The following is a 17,742-nucleotide window of genomic DNA, read 5'->3' as shown; positions in this document are numbered from 1 at the left end:
ACTTTATATATATATATATAAAAAAAAGGAACGTTGTCTTGGCGTTTTACCATTCTCTATGAGCCGTGATGTGCCAAGTCTGGAAAATCGGGGGCCGTGCATCAGCGCACACACATTTGCTCGCAAAATAAACTGGAACATAAAAAGGGGCCTGCATCTTGATTCTGAGCACTTGATGATGAGCGATTTTCCCAAAGCAATTAGCCCTGAAAGTCAACTTTGCAGCGACCGAGGGAGTCTAAGCTACGCCGGCCACCCAACAAAGGAGGCACTGTCCGGCGAACTCCTGACACTGCCTCGCTGTGATGTTTGTTTATCACCACATTAAATTGATGTTCTCCTGCCTATTCTGGCTGATCTGACATTACGAACAAGTGAGCAACAGAGAGCCGAACCGTGACTGTTGAGACACGCTAGCACACAGAGGACATCTCATATCTCATATTGAAAAAAATATATATTAAAATGAGGAAAAATCTTGTTTACAAGACCACAAAGAACATTTCTTTGGCTTACATGAAGGAAAATCATGATGGCAAAACAATGATCCATAAAAGGACATAATGGGCTGCTTGTTTTCATGCAAAAATTAAATAAGAGCTTTCTTTGAGAAGAAAATAGTTAGCTTAGATATAATACACTGGTCAACATACCTTCAAAGCTGTTTGCATTACCTTTGTCAGCCTCTTGGTGGGGTCATTGTCACCAAGCATTGTGACAGTACAATACAGAATTCATTATACTCAGTTATACTAAAATGTGGATCATGCCCAATTTTTTAAAATATTTAATGCATGCATACAAGCCCCAAAATGGTGTCAGTGTGCACGCTGATGTATTCTACAGCTTATTGTTTCAGCCCAATAGAAACCTCATGTAAAATTGATTTGACTTGTGCTTTTCTCCCGCATAGATGTAAATACTGTGACCGTTCATTCAGCATCTCCTCCAACCTCCAGCGACATGTTCGTAACATTCACAACAAGGAAAAGCCTTTCAAGTGCCACCTTTGCAATCGCTGCTTCGGTCAACAGACCAATCTGGACCGCCATTTAAAGAAACATGAACATGAGAATATTCCAGGTAAAATCAGTTTCACTTTACACTTTCACTTGATTTTATTATATTATATTTTATTAAATAATATTTTATTTGGAACTCAAATCTAAGATGGTTTTATTTACTTACTTATTTAAGATAAATTATACATTTTACTTAAATGTATGTTTTATTTTCATGATTTTCTTTGTATTTATATTATTGCATGATCATATTCGACATCTAAACACCTAAACTTAACAACTACATTATAACTATTAATAAGCAGCAAATTATAAGTTTATTGAGGCAAATGTCATAGTTAATAGTGAGAAGTGGACCTTAAAATAAATGTGACCATAATAAATATAAAATATAAGTGAATAAAGGCAAAAAAAAGAATAGATGCAAGCTTATAAAGTACAGTTGCATTTGTTTAGATATCTCCCTCACTTATTCTTGTGTAATAAGTTAAGTAAATAATTTATTAATCTGTATATTTTTCTATTTATTTGTTGTAGTGAGTCAGCAGTCTGGGATCCTCTCGAATTTAGGAACAAATATTTCCTCACCGAACTCTGAGTCTGACAATCATGCACATTTGGATGAGAAGGAGGACTCGTATTTCTCAGAGATTAGGAACTTCATCTCCAATAGTGAGCTGAGCCAGGCCTGTAGCTCCTCGGAGAAAAGGTACGAGCTCGCACACACGCACAACACACACATGCACAGAATATATTTTGAAGCTATGGCAACAAACTGCATAACCTGTCAGAGTCAGACACGCTCAGTCCTGAAGTTACAGTTTGTCCTCTAGTGGAGGACTGTGTTACTGCTGGGCCAGCCACGAGAGTGTGTGTGTGGCGGCACCCATTACAGGCTTCGCCTTCAGTCGGCAGAGGGACGGGACATCTCAATGAGTCATTTCACCTTGTTGAGTTCTGTTCTGCATTAAAGCACAGCCAGATACACATCAGGGAGCACATTCCATCGGCTTATGAAAACACCAAACAAAAGCTCATTACTGCCAAATTCATGAACCGTCAGCACGACTGTCAGTGTGTGGCCAGGTTCACGTTGCTTCAGAGTTTGGTTTGGATGATTCACACAGACAAATGCGTACGAACCGATACATGGCCAAACTCATGCATTCTTGTTTAGACGCGTAATGGTCCTCCTCAATTTTGCCGTTTCCTCCACCCGATGCCTCTGCCTCATCACTTGGAAGCTCTGGAGTGGGCCGAAACCTCACACTGCCATCTGGGATCAATAGTCCTGTCCTGACTCATACAAGCAGGCCTGGCATTTTAATATCTGTAATTCAAATGAGTGCTCTATTTTGTCTCCCTGCAAATCAGCCTCACAGAAACACCCGCTTCAAATGGACAGGCAGCTGCAACATTCCCCTATGCGCCCATGCGTCTTATTTCATGACGTTTGTCTGTTTCTCTCTCGCTTTCTGTCACTCTTGTGCAGCCAGTCTGCATTCATGGTGGAACTTATGTCTTTTTTACTCCGTAGGAAATAATACAAAATGTCATATCTCATTTGTTTCTCCTATAAAGCAATGAGATTAAAAACATAAAAATGGAGAATATTTTAAAGTCTCCTCCCTTTCAGGTTTTTCTCCTGTGAGAAAGATTAAAATCTCACATGTGCTTCTTCTTGAGATTTTAGAAGCTATCCCAATAATGTCTTAAACACGAATGAGACATAACTGAGAAGTCAATTATCTGAGCTATATATATATATATATATATATATATATATATATATATATCGTTTCATCGCTCCATATAAGCTGAATGGCAACCAGTGTTGGGGAAAGTTTCTTATAAAACTAATTCAATATTGTGTTACTCCATAAAAAGTAACTAATTGTGTTACTTTTGCATTACTTTTTGTGACCTGAGCTGGGCTTGCTTATTTATTTTTAACAAAAAAAAAAATATATATATATATTTTGGCAACTGTAAAGGCCCTTTCACACCAAAGGTGAAATGAATAAGCCTCAGGATGAAGGAAGAACCTCTGCACCATCCCAATTTGGGAAAACAAAGTAACTTGCTTTACTTATTTGAAAAAGAAACTCCAAATTTAAAAGTAATGCATTACAATATTGCGTTGCTCCATAAAAAGTAACTAATTGCATAATTGTAACTTAAAAGTTTGTCATTTTTGGCAACTTCACACCAAAAGTGAAATGAAGTCCCAGCCTAAAGGAAGAATTTCTGCACCTCATTCCTGATTTGCTCAACATGGGACAGGTGAATACATGGAAAAACAAAGTAACTTGTGAAAAAAAAGTAACTCTTATATTTTCTTCTAAATTTAAAAGTAGTGCATTGCTTTACTAGTTACTTGAAAAGTGATCTGATAATGTAACTGACACTGACGGCAACAATTGTCTCATTTAACCTTATTTGTATTTCTCCTGTACAAGGCATTTTCAGAGAAACATTTAAGACATAGTTGATGCTCAAAACGGAGAAAATACGTGTTCTAGAAATGCTTTTTAAAAGAATGACCCCTTATACTTTCACTGCACCTCAACATTTTTTACTCCCGAGGAATGTTAGGAGAAACAAAGTCGATACTTAAATGAAGAGATTCATCAAATCTAAAGAGCTATGAAGGAGAAATCCAGGTACTCTTCCTTTCTTTCCTCCGTGGATGGCAGTGGAAAAAGACGTGATCTGTTCTCCCGGACTTCACTATATAGAGAGGCATGATTTCCCTGCAGCTGGGTTAATAGTGTTTCAGAGTGCATGCGTCTGGACTCTCTGACTGAGTTTGACTGTCAGTCTGTAGGGGGCTGCAGGTTTAGCCCTATCAGGGGACCCTCAGACTTGAGACATTTATCTGTGCGCTGCATTGGCCGAGCCCCCCTTCCTCGCAGCTAACGCAAACAGCGCTCTGACATGTTTAGACTGAGAGACAAAGCGCAGGTCTGTGGCAGGAGCGCTGCTGTCTCCCACGTGGCATGGACTTTCTCTCAGGCCAGGGCAAATTTGATTATGGGATATTTAAGCATGATGGAAAATGGGAAACAAGCAGTTCTTCTTGTTCCCTTTTTTTTCGTTTTTGGTAAGTCTACACCTCACATAGCTCAACCACCCACGTTACGTCCCCCTCCTCCTCGACATTCGTCTGCCTCAATAGAAGTTCGTTTCAAAGCGACTTTGGAGGAGTGCATGCGTGCAATGACTTCATAAGCTGAAACGTTTGGGAAAAAGAGAGGTGGTGCTGATAGCTGCTTTGCAGAACAACCGTTTTCTCTGGAACTCGGTGGCAATGAGACAAACTATGATGATTGCTCCTGACCTGTCTCGCCTCTCTGAAATGAACCAATTCATCATTGCCACGCTCGCAAGAAAGGTCTGTCATTAATTGCAAAATCGGTGTGTTTGTCATTCGTGGATCTGTGTTTTCCAGCTCCGGCCAGGCAGGGGAATTACTGCCCAGTCCGAAATGATGGATGGTGACCCAGAGAGCAGCGCAGAACTGATATTTGGCAGTCAGATTATGATGAGAGAATTACCACAATGGACTCTCCGGGTGAAAATAGCTTATTATTTTATCCGGTATTTAGTTAGATGTCATAGTTGTTGCCATTGCCCAAGGACATAAAAACTCATCGCCAGCGGCCATTAGAAATTTGGTTAAGGAATACATAAAATATGCAACCACATTTTTGTTCGTGCAAAGTTTCCAGAGAAGAAGCTTTTTGTGTTTTGCGTTAGTTCCTGTTTAAGTTGAAAGTTGTTGGGTTTTTTTAAGTTTTAAGGTCATTGCACACTGAGTCCGAGATTCTCGTCTGAAATTTTTGCACATTGAAAAATAAATACGACGTCACTTTGTGTCAATCACGTTTACACACTGCCTCCGAAACCTTCGTCCATCATAAAAAAATTCGGACCAGGTTCGATTTTCTGCATTTTCGCATCCCTAGCATGCATTTTGACAGAAAAGGATGACGGATATGAAAAAAAAAAGAAAAACGCATACGAAAATTTCAGACTCGGTGTGCAATGACTTTAATTCCCAAGTTGGTTGAAACTCGGATAGGAAAAACTAAATGATAGCTTTGAACATGAAAAATAATCACTGAAATGCAGACATAAGACAGGAGACTTCCTTCTGCTAGGGATATCGTTTCCCTCAACAAAAGAAAAAAAGCCATTATAAGAACTGAGTATTTTAAAGGATCATGGAGAAAAAACTTCTAAGTGCAACTTCTAAGGATCATTAAAATGAGATAAATTTACAAAAAAATATATATATTTTTGGATTTGTCATGACAAAAATGCTGATTAAGAAAATAGATTTTTTTGCTGTGACCTTTCCTGTTTACATATCAGCAAATACTTAGTATCCAAATCCAAGTATTCAAATTGGTATTTTTACTCATTTTGTTTGCAAAGAGCTTCTCCAGTAATTTACATATAGAGATGTTAAAAGTACAGCAGTAAAATCAGCCTGTTGAATTCAAAGCATCAAAATGATGATGAAAATGGTCATAGGTAAAACTAAATGAGGACTGTTTGCATTACAGGTCAGAGTTGACGGAGGAGGAACAGCCTCAGAGTCACGCTCACACCACCTCAAAACTGGAGGAGGAAGATGAGGAGATGGAGGGAGATGATGAAGACGAGGAAGGCTCGTTGACAGAAAAGTCACAGGATGAGACGGCCTCTCCTGCCACTATGGTGCAGGGCACCTACGACGAGGACGAGGAGCCGACCCCTCTCCCTATGTCTTACGAACACACGCGCAGGTCAGCCAAACACATCTGTCTGTTCACTGGAGAAGAGCTTAAACAGGGCAACTCTCACCTAAATGAACACTCAAACTTTCAAAAGATACACAATTATAATCCTACCTTTCTATTATTTGTGAAAGTTACGTTTTTCAATTCATTTTACTGCAACATGCTAAATAAAATTCAAAAGAAAGAAGAACCACCAATACAATCAAGCAATAAAACAATAAACATAAACATTAAAAGGTCAATTCTGATCTCATATTAACTTTAAGACAATAATATGAGTAGTGTACACTATATTATTTATCATTATTTAAATTTGCAATCTGGCTTTTTAATAATATGTATATAAACTGTATGTACACTACTAGTCAGAAATTTGAAATAATAAAATAAAATAATGTTGCTGAAAGAAGTCTCTTATGCTCTCAAAAATACAGTAAAACAGTAATAGTATGATTTATTATCATTTAAAAGAACATTTCTACCGTCATGTATTTTAAAATTAATTTATTCATATTATTTAGAATTGATTTAAAATTAAATGTATAATTATAATTTATTCATGTGATACATTTTATTCAACAAGGGTGCATTAAATTGATCAAAAGTGACAGTAAAGGCATCTACGTTACAAAAGATTTCCCTCTCAAATAAATTCGGTGAAACTTCAATTCATCAAAATACTAAAGAAGAATCACGATTTCCACAAAAATATGCAGCACAGCTTTTTTTGCTGTCAAGCGATTAATCGTGATTAATCGCGATTAATCGCATCCAAAATAAAAAAAATTGTCTACATACTATATGTATGTGTACTGTGTTTATTTATTATTTATATATAAATACACACACATACAGTATATATTTGGAAAATATTTACATGTATATACATTTATATATTTGTTATTATGTTTTATATATAACTATATAAACATATCATATTTTTCTTAAATATATACATGCATGTGTTTGTATTTACTGTATGCATAATAAATATACACACTCATATATTATGTAAACAAAAACTTTTATTTTGGATGCGATTAATCGCGATTAATCGTTTGACAGCACTAATTAAAATTGTATTTTTTTAATAGTTTTTGCTGTATTTCTGATTAAATTAATGCAGCATTTGTGAGCATGAGACACTTCTTTAAAGGATTTACTTATAATCTTGTAAAGTTAAATTTTATAAAGCGAAAAGGATTCAGTTTTGGTTGAGTGTTTATTTAAGATCAGAAGTTGAAGAGAACGTAAATTGATCGTATATAGCATCATTACCAAACAACAGAATTACAATGGGCATTCAACACTACAGATCTGTTCCAAAACCCAGTGAGCTGCACAGATGCACTTACAGTGAAAAACAATTAATAACTATACAGTATCTTTGATAAAGCATCAATTCAGACGTTCCCTAAGCAGACAGCAAGGCAGCTCACCAGACTGTGGAACAGAGCGTCTGTGGATCACTGCTCGATATGACCCATTGTAGCCGTTAGATGTCGTTGAATCGACATTCATTGTTTCCCATAATGTTTGCTGCCGTGATCCCTCATTGTCTGTCAGTCATCTTAAACTAACACAACTAATCAGCATCTAGTCATCTGTCTGTTTAATCATTGAAACTTTGGCTTGCCAATTTTGCACCTATGCAATTCAATAGAATTTTCAAATTTAAAGCGTCCAGTTCTATTGCATTTCTGTTCTCTCCTTCACTGTCCTCATCCTAAATAGCATTTCTGCTGGAATGCCACTGGCATCTAAATGTTTCAATGATCAGTATTTCGTGGGATATTTTATTCTAGCGCAAGGCAGGCTTATTCAGTTTTTCCCAGCATCTTGTTCAATTCTGCATGGACAGAGAGATGGATAGAGTTCTTGAACGTGAATGTCCATTTGTTTTGTGCTTTCGTCCACTAGTGTGATGACCACTTATATTTTTCATGTTCTGCCACCATCTCATCCACTGCATGCATCCAGTTCCAATATTTAGATTGCAGTTGTTGGGCTAACTGAGGGTCCCTCCCCTCTCCACACCCCTCCCTATCCCGGTACAGGTGTATTGAGGAGGATGCAGGCCTATTAGATCTGGAACCTCTGGCTGGTTTCCCCAAAGGCCTGGAGTTCCATAAGGCTGGCGAGGAGCCCTATGACATTAAAGACATTTTTAGCACCTCGGTAGAGTCGGAGGCGCTGAAAGAAACACTTTTCAGACAGGCTAAAACACAGGTATGTGACCGTACCTGCTCCAGAGAGCTGCTATCACGCCATGAGCCCATATCTGCCCCTGTCACGCAAGAGAAAGAAAGAGAGTCAAAGAGCATCTTATGAATATGGACAAAGAAGGGATTTTTAGTTTTGTCTTTGCAAACCTCCAGAGCTTCCCAACCAGGGGTTTTGTGGTAGATTGTGACACAAATGTAAAAAAAAAAAAAAAAAAATGGTACATGAAATAGCATATTTTGAGTAGTCAAGTTGAGTATGTAATTAATTAGCATTCATTATGTTAATCATTATGTTTACTAAAATGAATAACAGTAGATTTAGGTTTTATATATATATATATATATATATACTGTACACACACAGGGCTGAGTAGATTACTTACAAATTGTAGTCTGTTACTGATTCCAAATTACATGACAAAAATGGTACTTAGTAACATAATCATTACACATTTTAGGTACCATAAGATTATCAGACTATTTAATAAGACTACTTTTTGATTTCTTTTAGATTACTTGTTTATCCCATTGATTTAAAATCATTTTGTACCATATTGATATAAAAATACAAAGAGAATTAACAACATGAAGAGCATTAAACTTTACATTACGTCAAGGTTTTTTTTTTTACTGGGGTTTGTGAATTTAATGAAAAGCTAATTAAATCATAAAATTAAATTAAATTAAATTGATTTGTTTACTTGCATGTCATATGACCATTAACCAACGCCAGAGTACTGCGAACATGCAAAAGTGATACTTAATTATTAAAATATTCATTTTAAAATATGAGGGGTACTTCAAGTAAATATGTTATTCATTATAGCATATACACATGCTAATAATATACTCATCTTGACTACTAATATTTAGTATAAACACTATATATAAGTAGGATAGACACACACACACTTATATATAAATTCTAATATATAAAATGCATAAATAATGCATATATATTTACAGAAAGCTTAAGTTTTTTTTGTTTTTTTAATTGAGATTGTAGATTCAAAATGTGCAATTTTTGACTAAAACAGTTGGGAATTCCTGAAATAATCGATGCAGGGGAAATATAATAAAACTACATGCAGCTTTTGCACTGCCTAATCATTGTCACTTTTTATTTTGTTTTAGAAATAATATTTTCAATGTTCAACATTGATAAAAAAATATTAACTGAATGGCATTAACATAACTAACACTATTATCTTTCTGTTTCATTTTCTCGTATTTATAACTTTATACTGTCCTCTGGTCTCAACATTTCATGTGGACTTGTTACATGTCTTATATGTGTGTATCTTATATACAAGTTAACGGTTGTCCTTTAATATTATGTATCGACAGGAAAAAGTCTGCTTTTGAATTCCTCCTTATATTTTAAAAATGCATAACCAATTTATATGAAATACTACTATTTTGCATTGTTTCCAAAGCCAAATGCTGTTATTTTGTTGAGCATTCAATAAGAGGCTCAAAATAGCATGCATGTGGATTTGGAAAGAGTAAATAATGACTGATAAATTGAGTATCTATGAGTATAGTACATGCTAGCTTCTGAAATGCACAAACCCTTGATAACAGATGATGACTGTTTTGGCTTTGCGACTGAACTGTCCTCCTTTTCTCCATCCAGGCTTATGCAATGATGCTCTCTCTGTCTGAGAACACCAATCTGCATTCATCCTCCCAGAACTCCTTGGATGCCTGGCTCAACATGGGAGGAGGGCCGTCGGAGACGAGCTCCTTTCACCCCCTCAACAACATCTGAGAACACCAACAAGACAAACGAGAGATGGAGGGAGAAAAGAGGAGAGGGCAAGAGACCAACATGAAGAGCTTGCGCAATGCCACAGTAGACGAACCACCACTATGCGTGCAAGGAGGAGAACGTACTGTTGAGTGAAACAGACACAGGAACCAATCACAGACGGGAGAGTTTTAATACAAGGCATAAAAACACGAACAAAATCACCGAATCCCAGCCATACAGCATCGTTCCTGTCTGCAACTAGCCACTATAGTGAAGTTCCCTCCTCATCAGCTGATTCAAGAGGGAGCCATGCATTTGAATGACTCTCAAATCACCTCTCCACCTCATTTTCAATGATATGCATTTCATGGAGACTGCTCTCAAGGGGTTTTGACAGGTTCTCGGAGAAGCCCAGGAAGGCTTGAGTGGACAGGGTAGTTGAGTGTTTCTTCAACTGGAGATTTGAACCGTTTCTACACAGCATTCCATTCTCAAGTTGATTTTCTGCAGCACTGTACCAAGGTTTCCTTTATATTAACTCACAGCCGAAGTCTTACAGTAGATCATTACGGTAGACATCAACATTGATTTCCAATGGCAATAGAAGCACTTAAGTTTAGCCTACAACTAGCATGCTAACTTTCCCCTGAAGGCTGAATGCAGTTTGTAAGCCACTGTCTCAAAAAGTAAATGCTGGAAATCACTGGGAAACCTCTGAGATTTGTGTTCGGCTACGCGATATTGTCTCGTCCCCAGCCGGACCTTCATACGATAAATCACGCAGCACGGTTGTTGATGTGTATAGCATCACGGTCATTGTAATTATTGTAGTTATGGTAAGTATCTTAGCTGTTTAGTCCCAACTGAAAGTTTGTTTTTAAGAGTTAAATTATTCTCCAGTGGGGCAATTGGAAAACTTTTCTCTTTTTCTTGCATTCAGTAATATTGTTTAGGTTTTTTTCTACGTGAATTGTTCTTCTGTAAACAGTATTGTTTCTTTTTAAGCACATCTGTGCTTAAATGTTAATATAACTCTTTAGTGAAGGACCAAATTTGTACAATATTGTTGTATGATGTACAAACTAAGTTAACCATTGGTAGCAGAGAGTGTTGTGTGCCAAATAATCCCCTTTTTTCTTTGACAATCATTTTCCCGAGTGGTCGCCTCCACTGTTGGTAGTTTTCTTTCCTTTCCTGTTTTTGCATCTTACATTGATGAGTGTTTGTCTTGTATTTATTTCGATTTTTTTTGGATTAATGAAAAATGAAGAAAAAAATGACTTACCCACTCGTTTGAAGGAATGAAATTACTGAAATGTCACGGAAATTCAGAATTGTTCAAGCTCTTCGTAGAGAAGCAAGATGCCAAAATCTGAATTACAAAAGAATGCGTTTATATTATGAGCACATAATCATGAAGTCTGGTTTATGATGCATCTGTTCAACCATTTAGAAAAGTAGGCACTGCGTGATTTAAGAAAAATAAAAAGCAAAACAAACTAAAAAAATGTTTTGACTAAAATATCAGGTAACTCAATAGAGGGGCATTATATGTTGACATTTTTACACATTTTAAGCATCTTCATAAAGGAAATGGGTCGTCAGTGTATCTCTGCGTTCGAATCGCATGTTTTCAATGTTCCAGTTGTTTGGGAAGAGCCATATACATCAGCCAGTCCTAAATATCATATCAAATTCTACATGATTAAAATACATAATATTATGCACCCCAGAAGAGACACCATAAGCAAGAGGGCTATAAATGGACCACGATCAAATGGTGAGCAGCTACACTTAACGTTCACGAGAGCATAGAGAGATGCCCAAATCCATGAGTCCTCATCCAACTCTTGAACTGTGAAGCCAGCGAATGAATCGTAAACAGCTGAATGCATATCATGAATGTGTAGAGTAGAATTAATATGTAGGTTATGAGTCAAACTTACCTTCTCTCGATTGAATGTCTTTTTGGTCAGGAACTCATACCCTCCTCACTTCATTTTGGATGTTTAAAGACTCTCTGAAATCAGCACTTAAATCGAACACATACCCCTGTCTGCCTAGTTCATACTTTCCTTCACATCTTAGTACTGATTTTAATGAAATTTTCTAAGCAAGGCTGATTTTAACAAGCACTTTAACTCTTGGGTCAAACAGGCATTTTTATCAGATGCTTTCAAATAAAACAGCAAAACACATTCAAGCATCATTAAAAGAACTTGTTGGTTTTGAACATTAAAAGTAATGTGTTTTCACTGCAAACACAAACCAAGCAAGATGGACTTGACTGGCCTTTCACAGGGAATCCATCTGCTTGTGTAAAAACTTGCAGCAGTGTCGTATTTCATTATACTACCAGGTGGCGCACTGTGTAATCTTACCTATTTCATACTGTATCTCCTCACTATATCATTTACTCAAACCCTTGATGCATAGGATTGCTGGGGATGTAATGGGATTATGAGTATGGAAAAGTCATGTCACATACTACTGTACTTAGCAAGCGCTGTAGGTGAAGAAATTCTCCCACACTGTTAAAATCATCATGGAAAATGGTCAAAAAATGAACAATGCAGATGTCCTTGGCCCACTGTTACATTGCAAACAAACGTACCATTTCAAAAACCATAAATAATGTGGTTTCTCTAAAACTAAAAGTGTATAGTATTTCAAAAAAAGTAAAAAAAAAAAAAAAAAAAAAAGACATTGATATGTCTGAAAATTAATTTTAAACATGGGTTTGAAAATAGATGGTGCTTGTTTCATTTGGATATGAGTTGTATATTGCTTCTGTTATGTTTATTAAAGATGTTGTGCATGACTTGTGTTTTAGAGGTCATAATGGTGTCCATTTGTGAAATGTGTATCTTAAATTAAAAAAAAAAAAAAAGAAAAATAATGAACTTGTAGATGCACTTATTGTACATGTGGTTAGGTTAGTAGGTTTGACTTTAAGTCCTGTTTACTGCCTTAAATACTATGGGCAGATGGTTATTGAACTGAACAATATGCTTGTGGCAGAGAAATAATGACTAAATTTAAGGATTGTAGAATAATACTGAAAAGTTCTTTTTGATGCTTGTGATTACTGAAGATGTACTTTAGAGCAATTTCATGGAAAACACATGATTCTGATGTTAATTCTGTAGAATAGATATGTATACCAAATGTAATCTTTCCAATGCTATGAAGAATTTATACATGAAATTGATATGCAATAAAAACCTGTGTGCTTTTTATATGAATGCTGTTTTTTATTCATTGGAATAATGTACTGTAGACGTATATGTTAATGAGGATGCTAGTTGTTTGCGGAAATGTTAAAAATTTTTTGCAGAGGTGGTATCTAGACAAACTATGGAAACTTTGAACTTTATATATGAGAAAAAAAGATGCAATGCAACTAGCATGTTTTATTACAGACATTGAATCAGTCACACAAAAAAAGTAAAGGTTTACATAACTGTGTATTATCTTAATTAAATATATAAAATTAAATAAAAAATAAATTAATTAAATAAAACTGCTCTGAACTGAGTGTGTCAGATAAAGGAAACATACAGAATGTGCAGAGCAGTGGGTCCCGATGACCAGGATTGAAAACCACTGCCTTAGAGTATATCATTATAAACTTGCTCAGATGCAAGCAATTAATTTCCAGATTAAACACCAGGCTAACTGCCCCACCTGACATCAGTAGTAGTGTTGTTGATTACTTCAGAATAATACAAGCTGTTTCTTGAAGATTCTTGAAGATTTAGAGGATAAAGTTGTAGAAAGGCACAAGTTAGGATCAGGCTTCTAAAATATTTCAAAGGCTTTAGCTATCCCTCGGAGTACTGTTCAGAGCATCATTAAGAAGTGGGAAGCGTATGGCACCACTAGCACATTGCCTAGATCAGGCCGTCCAGCCAAAGTGGAAAACACATTTAAGAGCCTGATACCTTCTGGCAAAAGGTGCCATGGTCTGATGAGACCAAAATTGACCTTTTGGACTGAACTCCAAGCACTATGTTTGGCAAAAAGCAAACACCGCACACCACCAAAAACATACCTACTGTGAAGCATGGTGGTGGCAGCATTATGTTGTGGGGGTGTTTCTGGGACTGGGCGATTGGTCAGGGTTGAAGGGAAATTGATGCTGCCAAGTACATCCAAATTCTTGAGGAAAAATCTGAAAGACAGCTGAAGATGTGCAGGTCATTCACCTTCCAACACGACAATGACCCTAAACATACAGCCACAACAACAACAAAATGGCTTAAGGATAAGAAGGAGAATGTCCTTGAATGGCCAAGTCAGAGCCCTGATTTAAATCCAATCAAAAATCTGTGGTTGGATTTGAAGAGTGCAGTCTATTGCCACTCACCACAGAATTTGACTGAACTTGAGCAATTCTGCAAAGCAAGAATGGGCAAATATTCACAAATCAAGGTGTGCAAAGCTTGTAAAGACATATCCAAAAAGACTGATGGCTGTAATTAAAGTAAAAGGTGGCTCTATGAAGTATTAACCCCTTGATGCACAATCTATGAAAACCCCTTCTAATGCACAACATGGGTCTAAAATGATCCGTATTCATTTCCTATGATATTTCATACTTCGCTGGGCTTTTCTTCTTCTTTTTTTTTTTTTTTATCTTTTGAAATCAGTTTATTTCAGCATTTAATATTCCCTGATCTATAAATTCCATGATCCATTAATGTTCAAAAGATCTTTTTACCATCACTGAAATGTCATACTTGTCTTTTACTAGCATTAAAATTATCATAGAGAATTTTGTTATAACTCTGTTACAATGACAATAAATATGTCTGTCTTTAAAATGGAGTGAAGTAAAGGTTTGTGAACAGATGTATATATATACATACAGATATATATATATATATATATATATATATGACATATAGAATTGAGATTAAAGAGTAAATGACAGATAAATTATATTAGAGAAAAATATCGTCATTACCTTTCAATCTGCTTCAATTGTATTTGTGTGAAATCCAACCACATTAAAAAGCATGCATGGTAGTGAACTGTTCTAAGAGCTCTCAGCCACTAGATGGCGCTTTACTCAATTTTTCACTTTTACACAGTTTCTCGTTGGGCTTGTTGGATTTTGATTTGCGCTCATCTCTGAGAACCTTTAAAGTTACTCTTGTTTGTGTCAAAGATTCTGCAAGTAGCCTTTAGATAGCTTTTTTCAGTGCACAAGAAATGCCACACTAACTCTTAATACTGTTTGTCTGTGGAGAAAACATTTCACTGAATATATTCTGAAAAATATTGCCACTCTTCTTGGATATATATTTATATATATATATATATATATATATATGGTACAACGGGGCCAAAGGCCCACCTTAAGAAAAAATGTGTTATTCACTGCGCCTAAAATGTATAATTGCAGAAAACATAAATACGTTGTATTGAACATTAATGGACCAACAGATTTTGTGTGAAAATAAATCATTCAAGTTGTTTATTTTGTTTAAAAATCTTATAAATGTATGAGGTGGCAAGAGGGGCCTTTTACCCCACACACGGGGTAAAAGGTCCACCAGCTTGGGGTAAAAGGCACGTTTAATCAGTTGGTATTTTGATGATGTTAAGTGGATGTAGTAGCAGAGTAAACACTGGTGTACTTCATCAATATATAAACTTGTTCCACTTAAATACTCACCATACATGACTGAGTTTTGTTTGTACTCTTTTCACAGGCTGTCTTCACTCAGTTGTGGCAGTCGCAGCCGTACTGTTCGCAGAATCCTGATCGCTTGTGTAATCTCTTTCCTGGCTCTTCTCTCTGCTGTGATCATGGACTTCAACTCATCTTTGGCTCAATGGCAAGCCACTGAAGCTTCACTTAAAGAGCTTACATCCTGTAGGACAAATGTTACGCTCAGACACGTTATGGAGCTCCAAACATTAAGAAACTTCAGTTCAACAAGAGAGATTACAGTTTATAATGTCAAGCAAGAAAGATTTCTCAGCTCCTTGGTAATGCTCACAGTTAACCGTTGTTGTTCTAGCACTGATATGGACAGTTTGTGTCAGCCCTGTGGTGCTGAGTTACTTGAGTTTTGTGAGCGTCTTCAATCCAACCTTTCACAGTTTCTCAATGCTACATGGAGAGGTGAATTAATGGATGCTAATGAAACCACAGTTTTTACTCTAGCAATTGAGAAGATATTAAACACATAGGGCGTCAGAGATGTTGACATTGGTTTCCTGAAACACAACACAGACTGGACAGATGTCCTTGCTCTGAAACTGCTTTTAACTGTCCAGGAGTTGAACTATCTGTGGATAACAGGGGAAAAGAAAGTAGATGAAATATGGCATGCAACAACACTCATGTCAGTCATAAAAGACATGTCTGAAAACCTCCATAACTGTTGGATGGAAAATTTAGAGCTAAACCGGAGTAATATAAAAGATTTAATCTTCTCTACTGCCACAACTTCCAGTGGATCTACAGAGTTGATGGAGGCCTTGGAGAACATGTTGAGATGCTTTCATGCCAGAGCTGGATGGGCTCTGAGACTGAAATCCAGAAGATCTGCCTTCGCCTGTCTCATTTACCCCATAGTGCTGCTCTCCTTCAAACAAATGACAGAATGGATCCAGGACTACGCTCAGAGCCTCAGGGAGAAGACAGAAGACCTGAAGAGAGAACGACGTCTTGCAGAAGATCTCCTTCATCAGATGCTGCCCAAATCTGTGGCCAAGCAGCTACGCCAACACAAACACGTAGAGGCTGAGAGTTATGAGAAGGTACATGGTTATAAGCTTTCTATTTATGCATATGATATCCTAAACAGAAGAAATCGTGTTGTCTTCCAACATTCCCTTTTAACAAATCAAACTCAAGTCTGAAAACACAAGCATATTCATTAGGGATGTTGGCAAGATGGCAGTGTCAGGAAAGCACACATGCTGCCGTTCTGTTTGTTCTTTTTTTGTAGTAATTGCCTGTAATTATGGTATTCCATATTCATCAGGAGATAAAACAGCTCACGAGAGAGTGGGGTAAATGACACATGTCTGTAAGAGCAATTTGTGCACCTGAAGCCTGTCCCCTTAGATTTAGAGCACTTGAAGCTAGATATTTTAAAGAAATAGACATATGTAGCAGAACGAGTATACATTTCGTAATAGCAACACGATATCTACATATGATAATCTAAAAATGGTAACATCTAAAATAACTGGTTTTATTTGAGTCAAATCCCTGAATGTATTAATTTATAACAGCAAACTCATTTGTATGCATAAATAGCTCTTTAAGTTAATAATTGAAGGTTACCATGTTTTACAGTGTGCTAAGTATGTGTAAGGCAAATAAACGTAACTCACATCAGATTATAGCAGATTACATTTATTAGCAGTTTATTACATTTATTAATTTTATTTCTCGCACTTAATGGTTAGTGATCTGAACAAATCTCTAGTGCTCAGCATTAAACTTGCACCTAACGCGTCCTGCGCCGCTCATGCTCCAAGAATAAATGCTGCTGCAAATTCTGCAGTTTGTTATGAAGTTGAGCAGATTTTCACCTGTGTATGAAGATCATATAGGGAGTGGTAGATCTCCTAGCAATGCCAATGAAACTACATAGCAGCATGCTAAGAAAATGTAGGAATCTGTGAAGCATATTGTGGTTTTCTTGATTAGCTATGCCATGAATTTTGTCTAGGAAGTAACTAACACACATTTTTCTTTTCCAGGTGACCATTTTTTTCTCAGACATTGTGGGTTTTACTGTGATATCAGCCTCCTGCACTCCACTACAAGTTGTTGAGATGCTAAATAACCTCTATATGTGCTTCGACACTCGCATTGACTCCTATGATGTCTACAAGGTATCAACATTCTCTGAAACTCATAATGAATCACACATAAATTCTATGAATTATCAGCAAATCAAGCAGGAACATTTTCCCCAGACATT

At 36.6% G+C, this 17,742-nt stretch overlaps 1 protein-coding gene across 1 annotated transcript in view; it reads left to right on the top strand.

Moving 5' to 3' along the window:
- Positions 1-13,019, top strand: part of LOC306848033 (histone-lysine N-methyltransferase PRDM16-like) — a gene marked incomplete at its 5' end in the record, with an annotated part of 239,893 nt that extends 226,874 nt beyond the window's left edge. Inside the window, 5 exons of the mRNA XM_079382345.1 lie at positions 914-1,083; positions 1,560-1,731; positions 5,594-5,815; positions 7,867-8,038; positions 9,671-13,019. Of these exons, the coding sequence (XP_079238471.1) occupies positions 914-1,083; positions 1,560-1,731; positions 5,594-5,815; positions 7,867-8,038; positions 9,671-9,805 (871 nt within the window). The 3' untranslated portion in view covers positions 9,806-13,019. The remainder of the gene's footprint in view (positions 1-913; positions 1,084-1,559; positions 1,732-5,593; positions 5,816-7,866; positions 8,039-9,670) is intronic.
- Positions 13,020-17,742: the final 4,723 nt, after the last annotated feature.

The sequence above is a fragment of the Barbus barbus genome, assembly GCF_936440315.1.
Source record: "Barbus barbus genome assembly, chromosome: 28".
Lineage (NCBI taxonomy): Eukaryota > Metazoa > Chordata > Actinopteri > Cypriniformes > Cyprinidae > Barbus > Barbus barbus.
Note: the sequence above shows the minus strand (reverse complement) of the source record. Positions and strands in the feature narration are given on the sequence as shown.